Genomic DNA, 15,424 nt, shown 5'->3' on the forward strand with positions numbered 1-15,424 from the left:
CTCACCTGCTGTCCCTGCAGTCTCTGCTGGAGCTGTAGTCTGAGCGGCTTGGCCGTATTCATCCGAGCTCTCATCATGTTAGCACGAGGATGCATAGCTCCCATACCACCCATTCCGGGAAAACCACCCTGCTGGCTCATCTGACTCATCATGGGGTTAAACCCTGGTCCAGACTGCCCCTGCAGGGGACCAGGTCCAGGGCCAGGACCGGGGTTGGGACCAGGGCCGTATCCGCCCTGCATCCCCATGGATGGGGGGCCCGGGTAGCCCTGCCCATACATGCCCTTGGGCTCCATACCCATAGAAGAGTCAGGCCCCGGACAAGGACCAGAGAAGGGGTCTGTCGGAGGGGGCTGGTCTGAACTATGACCCTAAAGGGAGAAAATCGCAAGATGTTGGTTTTCAGGGAATGTGATTGGACGGTTGCTCTAAAATCTCTAATGCCACAGCATTAATGATTGTGATTTATAAACTAAACACATCTGTTCCATGAAGCGGGCTGGCTGAGTACCTGGTTGATGAGATCTGGTATGCCAAGGGCACGGTCGATCTCCTCCAGAGCAATGACGTCAGTGTTGTTGAGTAGAGAGTCCAGCTGGTCCAGCAGAGCTCGCTCATCACTCTGACCCTCAGTGGTGGACGGAGGGACCAGAAGATCATCCAGAGAGTTATTAAATGGCAGCCTGATATAGAAAAAGCAGAGAGCAAAGATGATGCTATTGACTTTTGGGTGTAAAAACATCTTAACATCCTTAAAAATTTACTTGAGAAGCAATAAGATGCAGATTTCAGAGAATATATCTTGAATTAAGTACTTTTTGGGGTTTCAGAATAAATCAAAAAAAAAAAAAAAAAAAAAAGTTATATATATATATATATATATATATATACACACCAATGCTATTTTACCATTATATTTTAAAATGTAATTTATTCCTGTGATGCAAAGCTGAATTTTCAATTATTACTCCAGTCTTTAGTGTCACATGATCCTTCAGAAATCATTCTAATATGCTGATTTGCTGCTCAAAGAAATCGTTTGTAACATTATAAATGCCTTTACTATCACTTTTGACCAATTTAAGGCACCCTTGTCCTTGCTTCTTTCCCAAAAATGCTGATTTCAACATTGATAATAATAATACACTTTTCAGCATATTAGAATGATTTCTGAAGGATCATGGGACACTGAAGACTGGAGCAATTATGCTGAAAATTCAGCTTTGACATCACAGGAATAAATTACATTTTATAATATATTAAAATAGAAAACAGTTATTTTAAATTGTAATAATATTTCACAATACTACAGTATTTTTTCTTTTTTTGTATTTTTAATCAAATAAATGCAGCCTTGGTGTGCAGAAGAGACTTTAAAAACAACAACAAAAATGGCAGTGGCAGTTCATTTTGAATGGCAGTGTATATATAAAATTACATGAATACTTTAAAATGCTATTATTTTATGGACTAAAAAACAATAATATTTAAAAGAAATTCAGTGCTGCTTTCTTATTCAGAATGTTTTTGTTTGCTAACATGAAACAATCAATTTGGAAGGGCATCGGGGAGAAGACATGTGATTGGATGTAAGGATGTGGTCCATTTTAGTGAACAAGTCTAATTTTAAGCATTTGGCATCATTAAAAGCAGCATACAAATGATCTTAAACTGTAGCTCTAGTGTAGTATCATCTAATTTACCTGTTTGCATTTTGTGGTCCCTCCATTCCCATCCCACTGTCTGGCCATGAAGGGGACTGTGGCGGAGGTGCCTGCCCTCTGAATGAATTCATACCCATTCCTACATCATAAGGCCCTGCAAGAACAACATCATGCAGTTTGAAAGATTAAAATTGAGATATTACCTGTTTTAATAGGCCCACTCTGCTGGTTTTTAATTATTCTGAATTAACAGCACTTACCCATATCCATCAACTGCTGCTGCAACATGGATCTGGTAGCAGGAACGCTGTTAGATCGGTTAACCATGGGTCCTCCCATCATGCTCTTAGGATTGTGGTCCATGCCTGCACGACCCATGCCAGGGTGTCCGACAGGGCTGCTGGCGGAACCGGACATTCCCCAATCTCCCGCACCTGCCATAGGGGGCCGATTGGGCATTCCCATTGGCCTGTTTGGACCTCCTGGGAACAACATGGTGGAAATGTTAAAATCCAGCTATAAAATGAATATATGCATGGTTTTAGTTACATTTATATAAGTAAAGTTAAAAAATGAGACTCACCCATGCCCATCTGGTTGTCAGTGTGCTCCTGTTTGACGAGAGAGGAAGGAGCACTCCTCCTACCCGTCATGCCCGGCCCGCTCAAGGGTTTGCCATCGACAGACACTGCTCTCTGGAAGGGCACACGCTGACCAGGGCCCATACCAACAACTTCCCGGTCTGGAACACACAATGATGTATATATTTTGCATTAAGAATAAAACACAATGGGCAGCACTTTTGGTAATCTACATGCTCATCTGCAGTTACCTTTAAAATATTTGTCGAGTTCATTTTCTGTTGAAGTTTACATGTTGTCATCTAGTCAGATTAAATTTTCAACATCCCCTCCTGGCTTTGAGGCCCTCGAGGTGTTGTGACTCACCATGTGCGGTGCTGTTAGGTCCATTGCCTTGCTTATTGACCCCTTCCATCCCTCCAGTTCCAGAATCAGCAAACATTCCAGAACCAGAATTCCTCAGCCCTCCAAGAATACTCTCCAAGTTATCCAGCTGGAAAAACAAAACAAAAAGGATTGATTATAGAATAATAAACAAATAAATCTGAATTGGATCAGAGTTTCATTATTAATTCCAAAATATAAGACTGATGTGATCTTGAGAAGTATAAACCCACCCCAAAAAAATAAATAAATAAATCAACCATGAATACCTCATCGGGTGGTTCAGTCTTGACTTTGCCCTCCTGGTTGTTAGAATTGGAGGTTGTGACACCTGACCCCTGCCCTCCATTGGCCCCTCTCCCTTCCAGCTCCTCCAGCTTTGGCTTGACCTCTGTGGCATTGGGCTCTTTGGAGTCATCCTTATTGAGGAGGTAGTGAAGAAGGGCTTGGGGCTTTTTTCCTTCTTTCGGACTGTGCTGCTCCTGTTTGAGATCCAAATTCCTCCCTTCAGCGCCTGGGTGCTCCGAACCGAGAGAAGTCTTTCCAGTGGCCTCGGCTGTTATGCGAGCCACCTCATCGGGTGTGTTTCCATTTTGAAGAAGCTTATGGAGTATCTTGTGTTTTTCCTGTAAGGTGTGAGAACCGTGATGTCCACTGGGACAAGCTGTAGACGACACTCCTCCCGAGCTTTGCTGATTTAGGTTATTCCCCGATGATGACCCGGATGAGGAGGACACCCCCGTCGAAGAAGGACTCATCATGCCACTTCCTGCCTCCTTTGAGTCGGAGCCCATTGGAGTGGAGGCACGACCTGGGACAGGTCCACCAGTCGCAGTCCCAATCCCAATCTCTTCAGTTGGGGATGTGAGCAACTGAAGTAACTTCTTGTGGCCCTTTCCATCAGGAACTCTCCGGTTGACTTCCGCCCCAGTGGAACCGTCCTTGTTGGACTGACTGTCTGGCTTATCCGTGGTTTCCGATGAAGAGGCCTGTTGTTGATCCAACCCTGTGCTGTGAGCACTTGACGGGCTCTTGGAGTCACCAGTGCTGGGTTTGTTGTTGCTGGCCTGGCCTTGCTGACTGGACTGGGTCGAGTTGATGCTGGGAGAGCTGTCGGATTTGTGGGCAGGTGAGTTGAGAGCTGAAGGTAGAGAAGAGCCAACACCTTCACTGATGGCCTGGAGGGCATTCAGTGAGCTGCTAGAGAAGGTGTTCCCAACTGACGGACCAGAAGATCCACCACTGCCACCCATACCCACAGGACCCATGGGAGAGTGCATGCCTGTGACATCAATAAAGTAAAGAAATTATAGCTAAATCTTGAGCTTGTTTTCACATGCAGCACATATGCAGATCGCACATATGCATTGACGTTTTATTGTACTAATTAGTTTGTCCACAAGATGGCAACACTGCCAAGGCCGGATTTTACATAGTTGAAAATGAAACCAATAAAACGACTACTAGAGATGCAAAAACAATAGACGGTCATGTTGACAAGCGCTCATGTGAAGGAAGAAGTACACACAACTGTAGTTTAAACAGGTACAAAGACATTTTTATCGGCGATAACTTCAGGAGAGAAATAGCGCAGATACACTGAACAAGGACAAAACTTTCTAGTGTGAATGTATCGAGTGCCTGTGTTCACGCACACTATCAAATGGAGTATACATTGAAGCACCGTGCATTTGGCTTACGCATACAATAAGCATTTGTGTTAAAACTGAAATATATTTTGGGCTTAATAGACAAAACACTATATTATATATATATATATATATATATATATATATATATATATATATATATATATATATATATATATATATATATATATATATATATATATATATATATATATAGAATATTTTTAGGCCAATGAAATCTGGAATATTTTCACATATTTTCTGTGATGGTTGAAAGTGAAGATCTGCAAAACTGATTTAAATACAATGAAATTTGTTAATATACCAATTAAAAAAAAAATAGACAACTGTGCTTATTTATTGGCAGGTGAGAAAATTATCAAATTTGCTAAAATATGATGGTGCCGATAGCCTCGTGGGCAGCATGCAGACATATAGAGTTGTTGCGCTTCGGGCAACCCGAGTTCGAGTCGCAGCTCGCAGACCTTTTCCGATCCCGTCCCACTCTCTCTCTCTCTCTCTCTCTCTCTCTCTCTCTCTCGCTCTCCCCCACTTTGCTTCCTGTCCACTCTATACTCTCTCTCTCCCACTTCATTTTCTGTCCACTCTATACTATCTTGTCATAATAAAAGGCAAAAATTGGCAAAAATAATTCTTTAAAAATTAAATATATTTGCTAATTATTTAACAAATACACAAGGTGCTTGGGATGTGTAGAACTTTTGGAATGATATGTTTGAATGCTGTGGAACTGAGCAGAGCTTTCAGTGGAATTCTGTTAGATTCCGCATGACTAATATTCCATCCATTTAAAGTAACTGCAAAAACAGGACACATACCTCCAGGTGAGAAAGGACTTGCACCCATTTTAGGACTCCCTCGTATCCGTGGTGACCCCATGAGGTTCTGCTGGGCAGGGTTCATACCGGGGCTTCCTTGTGAGGGACTTGTCATGCCCATTCCATAGCCACCCCCATGAAACTGACCCTGTTGGTGCTGATTCATACCAGGATGGCCCATCTGATTCATAGAGTTCATCTGATTCATTTGATTAATCTGATTCATAGAGCTCATTTGATTCATGCAATTCATCTGATTCATATTCATTTGATTCATTGAATTCATCTGGTTCATTTGATTCATCTGATGCATGGGGTTCATTTGATTCATCCTGTTGGCTGGGCCGAACATAGGTCCTCCTCTGGGTCCCATGTGACCTTGCTCGTTCATACCGTAGCCCCTGGTATTGCCCATGCCCATCTGGGCATTCGGATTTGCATTGCCCATAACAGATCGCATTACACCACCCTGGTTGGGTCTGTATCCATTTTGCTCCCTGTGTGAAAGAGATTGAGATGAGGGTGAGGACAGCACAGAGGTATTTTCATGTAAAATCAGAGTTGTGTGTAACTGTTGGCTTTGAGCAAAGGTGTACAAACCTCTGCAGAAGATGGGTAGAGAGGAATGTGACTGGATCATTGGTGACAGGGTTTCGGCATAGCTCGCTACGCGTTTGTGCCGTTACTGGAGTGCCATCTGACAAAGAGAACCGATAGGGTGGAGTCTCTGCTCTGCCATGAACATATGCTGAAAAGAAGTAGAAAAAAAAACATCATTAGCAAAACAAAAGTACTCAGTCTTTCCATTTCACACCTCATGCAAAAGCAGCATGTTTTCAACAAGTTACAGAATTCACACTTCCATTTTGTCTTTCAACATCTTTTCTCAAACTATATGGAATCATATATATAAATATATATAAATTTTCACACCAAACTGAGCTTCCATTCACCGCTATAGAAATTTACCCAGCTGATGCTTCTGAGAACCCCAGAAATGTAAAAAGGGTTCATAGTTCATACCAGAAAAGAAAAGATTCATACAGGCGTACTACCACATACCTTCATGATAGTGTCTCTTGTAGGACCAGGGCTGACCCTCGCTGCGATGCAGGAACATCTGCATACATCTGCGCACTAAATCCTCCCAGCCAGGACGCATGGTGGTGTGCAACAGGCTCTGCTGCTCGATCTCGATCAGTTTACCTGTGGTCAAATGCACACACTCAGATTTGGTACCAGATTTGTCTCAAATGTATGTCTATGCAATTCGTTTTATCCATTTCACTGTCCACCGGTCCAATATCATCTGATATTAATAGCACACTTCCTTCCCCATTTATTGTAGTCATTTTTGTTCTGTTGAAAGTGACCTTTATACTTATCAATATTATATATATAATATATATATATATATAGCTCAAAATTGGAATTTTCACATGAATTCTTTGTGCATTCACTTTGTAAACACTGTTATGGTCTTTTTAATATCCGGCAGTGCTATATAATGTTTTCATTAACAGTATTTAATGAATTTAAGTAATTTCAATTAATATCATCATATTAATGTCATAATTTTTCACCTTGTCTATGTAATGTAGACGAAATCAAAGAAAAAATTCACATGTAATTGAGTTGAATGTCACCGTAATCAATTTTACCTGATAGTTCGTGTCTAGTGCTGAATCGTTCTGTCCTCTCCACTGCTGTCACTCTTCGTGCTACACAAATCATACACGACTGCAGGTCTGAAAGACAGAAACACTATTTATACTTAAGCTGCACTGCATGCAATGTTGTGCAAAAGTATCGAAATGTATAAATTTAGAACTGACCTTCCCCTTCCTCCATCATTGCTTTAGGCTGTGTGAGAGCAAAGCATTGCATGGTCTCATAGCGTGGTCCACCGGCCCCTTCTTCACCTCCAGGACCGCCATGGCCGAACTTCACCAGCATGCGGCAGTTAAACGTGTGACTCTTCTGACGGGAAGCATCGCCACCCCATGACACACTGTTTGGACCTTAACATATATACAGAAATGCTTTGCGTTAATCAAGTGGCATTAAGTGAACTTATGTATGTATGCTTATGGTTTTTTGAAGAGTCAAAGAGCAACATTTACTTAAAATGCTGTTTTAGATATAGGGTTGTCAAAAGTAACGACTTTTTATTAATACATTTTAAAAATGTTACAATACCAGCATTTCCCCCTAGCATTTTGACCGCTGTTCTTAAACAGATCTGATTGAACGCTTCAAAAACATTCTGTAAACAGATATATTTGAAGCGTTAATCATTGTGGCCAATCACAGACTTATCTGTTGAGCATGTGAACACGATGACCAATCAGAGCTGTTTAAGTATCCACTCAACAGCACTCAAAATGCAAGGGGGAAATTTGTCAATAAAATTTATTTTAAAACTTTTGACAACCCCATTTAGATACATAGAGTAGCATTCATACCATTGCTTTTGGGCAAGTTTTTATGCAATTCTTCTCTGTCTTCCTCATGCAGTATGTTGTAGATGCTGGTGTTGATCAGTTCTTCCTGTTTATACTGCAGGTACTGAGTCACATTATCTGACACAAACACAATGCTGCCTTCACGACTCACCACAAACAAAAACCCATCCAGAGCCTGATTGAGAGAAACAGATGCAGAATTAATATTATTAATTCATTATGTATTATTGTAGTATATTAAAAAATAAACCTAAATACTTTTAACTTGTTTTGATCTTTTCTCAATCCTTTGGATACTTCATGAAAGACACTAAATTATAATTGATAAGGATCCTAGTATGAGAAATGAGCAAATGTTCTTCAAGACGACAATTGACCTTTAGGTCTGTAATCTAACCTGTAGCAACAGTGGGCCCAGATGGTCCTTGTCGATGACTCCTGGACCAGTAGAGGAGACATCCGCCTTCTGGACATCATCATCCCCACATGAGCTTTTACCTGTGTGACGTGTAATTATAAACCACATATTAGAAATATTTTAAAAATACACAAAGTTGTAAAGATGTAGATTACTGTTCAAAGGTCATCTCTTTATATTTCTGTAAGATACATTTATCCATCAAAGATGCATTAAATTGATCAAAAGTGACAGTACTGACATTTATAATGTTACAAAATATTTCTATTTCAAATAAATGCTGTTGACATTCTATTCAAAGAAACCTGAAAAAAGTTTCAACAAAAATATTAATCTGTACCGTTTTCAATTTTAATAATAAGAACTGGAGTAATGATGCTGAAAATTCAGCTTTACCGTCATTCGGGAATAAATGACACTTTAAAATGCATTAAAAAAAGAAAATTATTTTAAATTTGTAATAATATCTCACAATATGACTGTTTTTACTGTATTTGTGATCAAATAAATGCAGACTTAGTGAGATTAAAACACTAAAAATTGTTTTCTGTGTCACCATGCAAAAGAACGTAGAATATTTTAGCAAGAGAACAAGCTTAAACCTCAATCTGTTCATTCTAATATGTAGATTTGTAGGTTTCATTCCTGTAAGAAACGATTAACCAACAGAATGTCAAATAAGGAAGAATGAACACCAACGCCTATTCATTGTTTTGCAGTGTGAACACCGGGTTATATAGCCTAAATAAAAAAAGGCATGTATAGGCCTGTCTCATGCAACAGACTTGTGGAGAACACCGTTTTGAATGCAATATATAATTATGAGAGGAATGAAAACAGGGCAGTCATTGTAGAAAATATAACGAAAATCTTACACATATAGCAATTAAGTTAATTATTTTACACTATGTTTTTCTTTCTATAAAATTATTTATTGATTTTAGTCCAATTTGATTTGCAAGATAATCCAGTCTCATTCACATTTATTTACATCCACAGGTAAATTCATGATTGCACAATATTGAACAGAAACTTTTTTTTTGTTCAAAAAACTATTTTATATCAGCTAAATTCTAGCAAATGCATTAAAGACGCACTCAATGTTGATTCCAGACTGCAGTAACACAACATTCCCCTCGCCACCAGGTGGCAGTGTTTTATAAAACCAAGCAAATTTCCCACACACTGTGGGTTTAGTAAATATTTTTACAGACTGATATGTAAAAGAGCAGTTCGAGCAGATGTGTACCTTGCTCTTTAATCTGTCGTATCTGGCGCACTGTCTCTTTAAGGATGGCACATTTATCGGGTTTGACATTGAAGCTGTCGATGTCACTAAGGTTGGCGGAAATCAGTTCGGCCAGCTCCTCTATATACTTGCTCTCCTGTTCCCTCCTGCGCTTATCACATCTGTAATAAAAGCCACACATATGCAATTTTAGTGAGGAAAAAACATTTAATACATTGCTTGATTTGTGTTTCCGTTCAACCTAAAAAAAAAAAAAAAAAAGTCTCACCCTTGTCCTGGTGTGTCACAAGTGGAGAGTTTGCGCTTCCGGTCCGAGCACAACGGCTCAAGTGAGTTCTCACCCACTCCACTCATGTTTAAAACATATCAGCACCTATGAAACACACACAAAGTTTAGATTTGGGGCAGAAAACACACATCCAAAGGCATATTATGATCTCAAAAATGATAGGAAAACAAAACAATCAATTCTATTTCATCACAAGTGCACTACAAACAAATAATGAGCTGACTTTGGCACTTCTACACAATGCACTTGAAGGCTTCATCTCTTTCAAATGGTTTAGTAAAAAACTACATGTGTGTGTGTGTGTATGGCTTATTTTTAAGTGTTCCCACATAGAGCTGAATGCGCGGAATGTTCCAGGCCTCAGCAGCGGTGCTGCGTGTGTGTGTGTGTGTGTGTGTGTGTGTGTGTGTGTGTTTGTGTGACAGTGTGTCTGAGAAGAGACACTGATTATGATGGAGTGAAACGGGGCCCCAGGGGAAATGGATCAACCCTCAGTGTGTTTGTGTGTGTGTTTCTGTAGCAGCGACTGGGTCAATTATCTCAATCCGTGAAGCCGTACGCCGCACAACATATAAATGAAATGTATAAATGATCTAATTAAAAAGCAGACTAATGAATCTGAATCACTAATACGGTATTAAAGACAATATGGTCACTCAGCCCCCCTCCCAAAATGCATTCAGAAACACTGTGATATAATGTCCTTCCTCCACACGTCTCATTATGACACACAATCTTCCTACTTTTACCGTCATTGCTCCACCCACTTCACCAACAACAACACTTCCTCCTCTTTAGTGACACTTTTTTTTTCTCTTTTTGTTGTCGTTACTGGCACTGCCCTTTCGGATACGTCTGTCTTCCTTTCAAGTTATGTATGCAAAAACATATTAATCACACTTAATTAAGTTAATGAATGAATGAACAAAATATCAATCAAGTGGCATTTATTTAAAGTGTACTGATTTTAAAATTGCTATCTTCGTTTGAACAGTACCGATATTGATTCCAAGATCACACAGGCCGATTCCCAAAACAAATGGGCCGGTTCTTTTTAATGAATCCCAAAAAAAGCCTGACTAGTGTAGTCTAATTCCCAAATAGAATGACTCTCATGAGCCAGTTCTTATTAGTGAATCAAAAAAAAAAAAAAGGCTGGCCAGTATAATCTGATTCCCGAAATGATTGACTCTTATGAATCGGTTCTTGTTAGTGAACTGCCCAACCAGTGTAGTCCGATTCCCAAATTGAAATGAGCTTGTGAAGCTCCACTAGTGTCACCAAGTTCAAAAAAGATGACTGTTTTTTCCTGAAAATTCTGCCACTGGTCGCCCAAACAAATAGTCCCGCCTCAAACCCACAGCACTAACTGAGCCAAAAGTTGTTGTGTCGGGCTGTGCAGATTTGATCATTTTAAATGCATTTTTATTTCTGATGTATTATTAGAGCCATAGAGTGACATCATATGCTGTTAATATTTATTGCAGTGTTTGAAGACATTTTGCATAAGCCTACAATGACAATTTGCATACTCAAAGCCTATGATGACCACACCTTTATGTGGAACACATCCATAGTTAATATGATGAACTACAGCTGTGGTTACTCTGCTAGAACATCCGTGTGAACTTCATACATTCGCTAAAAATCAACTTAAGGCCAGCTGGTTAAAAGTACAAGTAATCACACATGGCTGTCTTTCCATCTCCGTTCTTTTCATTCTCCCTGGCTTCTTCTGCTGTTATCAGTCTCTGTCACGCTGGTCATAGACCCTCTGCTGTATGCGTGCATGTGTGCAAGAGTGTTTGTTTAGAGCCCTGACCTTGCCCCGCTCCTGACCCCTCCCAGAGTTCAGCGGAAATCTCAGAGCACAGACCATCGGCTTGCAGTCTTTTCCCCTTCCCTCGCTGAACACACACATGCAAACAACCTTTTCCCCTCGCTTAAAGAGATTGTTCACTCAAAAATGTAAATTCTGTCATGGTGTTCCAAACACTTTTCTTCATCTTTAGAACAAAAATGTTTTTTTTAAATATATACTTTTAATATTCTCTTATCATTTTTGTCCACTGATTTAAACTTAAGTTGTGATAATCTTTTCTGCTCTATTATTTAAGAAGCTATATTATTTATATATGTCACAAGAAAAAATGTAGAGTGGGACATTACTTTGTCAATTTTGCAGGATTTGATATTTTTTAATATTCCATTTTAGATTTTAATAGCAACATTAAAGGTGCCCTAGATTCAAAAATTGAATTTACCTCGGCATAGTTAAATAACAAGAGTTCAGTACATGGAAAAGACATACAGTGAGTCTCAAACACCATTGTTTCCTCCTTCTTATATAAATCTCATTTGTTTAAAAGACCTCCGAAGAACAGGCGAATCTCAACATAACACCGACTGTTACGCCCCCAATATTTACATATGCCAGCCCATGTTCCCAACATTATGAAAGGCTTTAGACAAGGGCAGAACGTCTGGATCTGCACAGCTGAATCAACAGACTAGGTAAGCAAGCAAAAACAATAGCAAAAAATGGCAGATGGAGCGATAATAACTGACATGATTCATGATAACATGATATTTTCAGTGATATTTGTAAATTGTCTAAATGTTTTGTTAGCATGTTGCTAATGTACTGTTAAATGTGGTTAAAGCTTCCATCGTTTATTACTGTATTCATGGAGACAAGAGCCGTCGCTATTTTCATTTTTAAACACTTGCAGTCTGTATAATGCATAAACAACTTCATTCTTTATAAATCTCTCCAACAGTGTAGCATTAGCCGTTACCCACGGAGCATAGCCTCAAACTCATTCATAATCAATGTAAACATTAAAATAAACACTGTACTTACGCAATTGAGGGTTATATTAGCTGTTTGAACTTTTTTTATGTTGTTTAAGGCAAGTGCAAGCTCTTGGGGCGTGGAGCACCAGATTTAAAGGGCCACACACCCTGAATCGGCTCATTTCTAATTATGCCCCAAAATAGGCAGTTAAAAAAAAATTATAAAAAAAAAAAATCTATGGGGTATTTTGAGCTGAAACTTCACAGACACATTCAGGGGACACCTTAGACTTATTCAACATTTTCACGTTTCAAAGAGTTCATAAAGACATCATATAAGTAATAACCTGAAGGCTAAGCCTTTAAAATACACAATTGCTTTATATGATGAACAGATTTAATTTAGGCTTTTATTCACATATAAACATTGATCAATGGACATTAAATATGAACGTCAAATATGGTAAACAGAAGGACAGACAAGCCGCTTCTGTTTACCATAAGCAAGTCTTCTGGATTACTTTTACAATGTCTTTATGTACTTTTTGAAGCATTAAAATGTTGATTTCTTAGCCTTTTAATGGATGAACAAAAGTTGACGAGAGAATATTAAAAATATCTTCATTAGTGTTCCGTAGGTACAGGATTGGAACGACACGAGGGTGATTAAATGATGACAATTTTCGTTTCTGGGTGAACTATTCCTTTAAGAAAAACACACACAGTTTGCCCTCTGTCACCTCAAAACTCTAAGAATGAGCTCATCATTCCTGACTGACTGAGAGACATTACACAACTGTACCCATACTGCACTACCTGTGCTGACACGTACAGCTGTCCATCACAAACCTAAAACACACCGAAAAACTGCTGCAGAATTGTTTGCATCTTCCAAATTTCTTTCTTACTTTCTCTGTCTCTACTTTTAGATATCTTTTACCCTTTATATCTCCTTGAACTCTGCAGTGGAGTGAAACAAATAATAGACAAATAACCGCTCATGACTGTTAAGGTCAAGGCACCGTTCAAATCTATCAAGCCATTAAAGAGATATTTTGTCCAAAATTGAAAATTCTGTCAACATATATTCACCTCCATGTCATTCCAAACTGTTCCAAATGTTTTCCGAATGTGTATTAGGGTTGTCAAGACTCTAAAAATGACCAAAAAAAGCACCCTGAATTGATCACAAAAGTGGTCAATGTACCTTGTGGCCTACATTCCAATCTTCTAAAGCCATTTGATAGCTTTATGTGGTGGAGAAACCCCAATATAACTGATGATTCATTGACACAACATATTTAAGCAACAACAAGGGGTTGTGGTTGCTGCGCCGCATGTTGTGCCAAACATCAGTCATTAGCCATGACTAAATTCAGAATATACACTGTAATCCAATTCAATCTAAATCCAGGAATTAAATTTTAGAGTTTTTTTAACTGAATATACGTGAACGCAAATTAGATTTGACAGCAATGGCAGAGGGGCAAATTGCCAGTAAACAATAACCCAAATTTGGGCTGCTCCTCACATAAAACTATCATAGGACTTCAGAAGATTTGAACATAGTGAAAGAGTCACATGGACTATTTATACGATGCTTTTATGGTGTTTTTATTTAATTTTGGAGCTTGACCGCCTCAGTCCCCATTTGTTTCTATTATAGAATACAGAGGTTATTTACAGGTCATACAGATTAGGAATGACATACTTACTAGAGGTGTGACGAGATCTTGTGCCACGAGATCTCACAAGATTAAAATGTAATGAGATTTCTTGAGGCAAAAAAAAAAAAAAAAAAATCATCATCTCATATTATCTCATGATACTGCCATGACGGAAACTTAGGTGAAATTAGGATAGAATATAATATGTCGTTTTGCTTTTTATAGAAAAAAACAAACATTTCATTCAGTTGGATAATGGTCGCTTCAATTCCATCCATTTCATCCAACACGAGCTGCAGAGTTGTACTTAGTGCAGCAGGAATCAGAGTTCACTGATCACGTGATGAGAGTAAGTGATGAGATGACTGACAAGACCATGGCGGAGGATTTGTTGCACAACAGTGTCTAAAGCCCAAAGTACAGTTCACTTTTTACGTGTACGTGAGGGTCAGCATATCGTACGTGTGGCGCAAATTTCGTAATCAGAAGAACACGTGCATACTATACGTGCATCGCCGTATTTTTGTAACCGTGCGTACTTGTACGTGTAGGTCGCATGCGCATTTATATTTTTTGCAGTAATTGATTTATCCTCAAGGTGGCAACCGCGACCCGGGGGCATCGATTTACAAGGTAGTCGAAGAAAAATTGCATAAACAGAACAGACCACATGCAAGCTACTGTGACAATAGAGGCATTGAATCAATCTGGCATGAAAGAATACAAAGATATTAACATGGGTTGTAACTCGTGGCAAGAGATTGCTCAAAACTGCGCATATGTCGAACGCCTGTTCAAATGAAGTACACTTTGCAAGGCCGTGAATAAGACTCTGCGCAAACGCTCGTGTACGTGTAAAAACAAAGAAGTATACTTTGGGCCTAAGTGTGTGACAGATGTCTTATCTTGAAGAATGTGCGTTCAGCACCGAAGCTCCCTTTTCACAGAGTATGCGAGATCGCAAAACCGAAAGCGAGAGTAAAACGCGAGAGTGCATTCAAGCGCGATTTCAATACCCAGAATTTTGAAACCAGCTCCCTGATGCATGCAAATATCTCCCAATAAATAAAAAAAAAAATCTACTTTAGGCTGGGCTTTGAAGTTGTAACCATCTCTTAGTTCTGTATCATTTGCACTTTGGTCTCAATTTGCACTCTGAATATTGAGTACATTTTATTGATTATGGTTGTACTTATTGTTTGCACTTAATAAGACTAAGAGAAAACTGTTATTCATTTTTACTGTTTTTATTTCTGTGATCAATTTGTGTAAGGGAGTTCAGTTAGGAGGTTAAAAGTTGTAGAAGCTCATAAATCATGTACAGTAAGGTCTGAAGAGACTCATATGAAATCATACAGGAGAGAAGCCAGTCAGTTGAGTTTGTGGCAAAACCTTTTACAGTGCTTGAGTATTGTTCTTTGAC

The 15,424-nt window shown here is 39.1% G+C and overlaps 1 protein-coding gene across 6 annotated transcripts in view; it reads right to left on the reverse strand.

Annotated features, from left to right (window-relative positions):
- Positions 1-15,424, reverse strand: part of ncoa3 (nuclear receptor coactivator 3) — a 51,088-nt gene that overhangs the window by 5,638 nt on the left and 30,026 nt on the right. For 5 of the 6 annotated variants that reach the window (XM_067388279.1, XM_067388274.1, XM_067388278.1 and 2 more), the window contains exons 2-17: positions 9,518-9,622; positions 9,250-9,410; positions 7,980-8,080; positions 7,583-7,757; positions 6,953-7,138; positions 6,779-6,865; positions 6,180-6,323; positions 5,718-5,865; positions 5,118-5,614; positions 2,899-3,911; positions 2,612-2,738; positions 2,248-2,406; positions 1,925-2,146; positions 1,704-1,818; positions 512-683; positions 6-371 (exon numbers count right to left, since the gene is read on the reverse strand). In XM_067388279.1, the coding sequence (XP_067244380.1) occupies positions 6-371; positions 512-683; positions 1,704-1,818; positions 1,925-2,146; positions 2,248-2,406; positions 2,612-2,738; positions 2,899-3,911; positions 5,118-5,614; positions 5,718-5,865; positions 6,180-6,323; positions 6,779-6,865; positions 6,953-7,138; positions 7,583-7,757; positions 7,980-8,080; positions 9,250-9,410; positions 9,518-9,603 (3,759 nt within the window). In that variant the 5' untranslated portion in view covers positions 9,604-9,622. Of the gene's footprint in view, positions 1-5; positions 372-511; positions 684-1,703; positions 1,819-1,924; positions 2,147-2,247; positions 2,407-2,611; positions 2,739-2,898; positions 3,912-5,117; positions 5,615-5,717; positions 5,866-6,179; positions 6,324-6,778; positions 6,866-6,952; positions 7,139-7,582; positions 7,758-7,979; positions 8,081-9,249; positions 9,411-9,517; positions 9,623-9,761; positions 10,216-15,424 lie in introns of those variants that run through there. The other variant, XM_067388276.1, reaches the window with a different exon arrangement.

This window comes from Chanodichthys erythropterus, chromosome 6, assembly GCF_024489055.1.
Source record: "Chanodichthys erythropterus isolate Z2021 chromosome 6, ASM2448905v1, whole genome shotgun sequence".
Lineage (NCBI taxonomy): Eukaryota > Metazoa > Chordata > Actinopteri > Cypriniformes > Xenocyprididae > Chanodichthys > Chanodichthys erythropterus.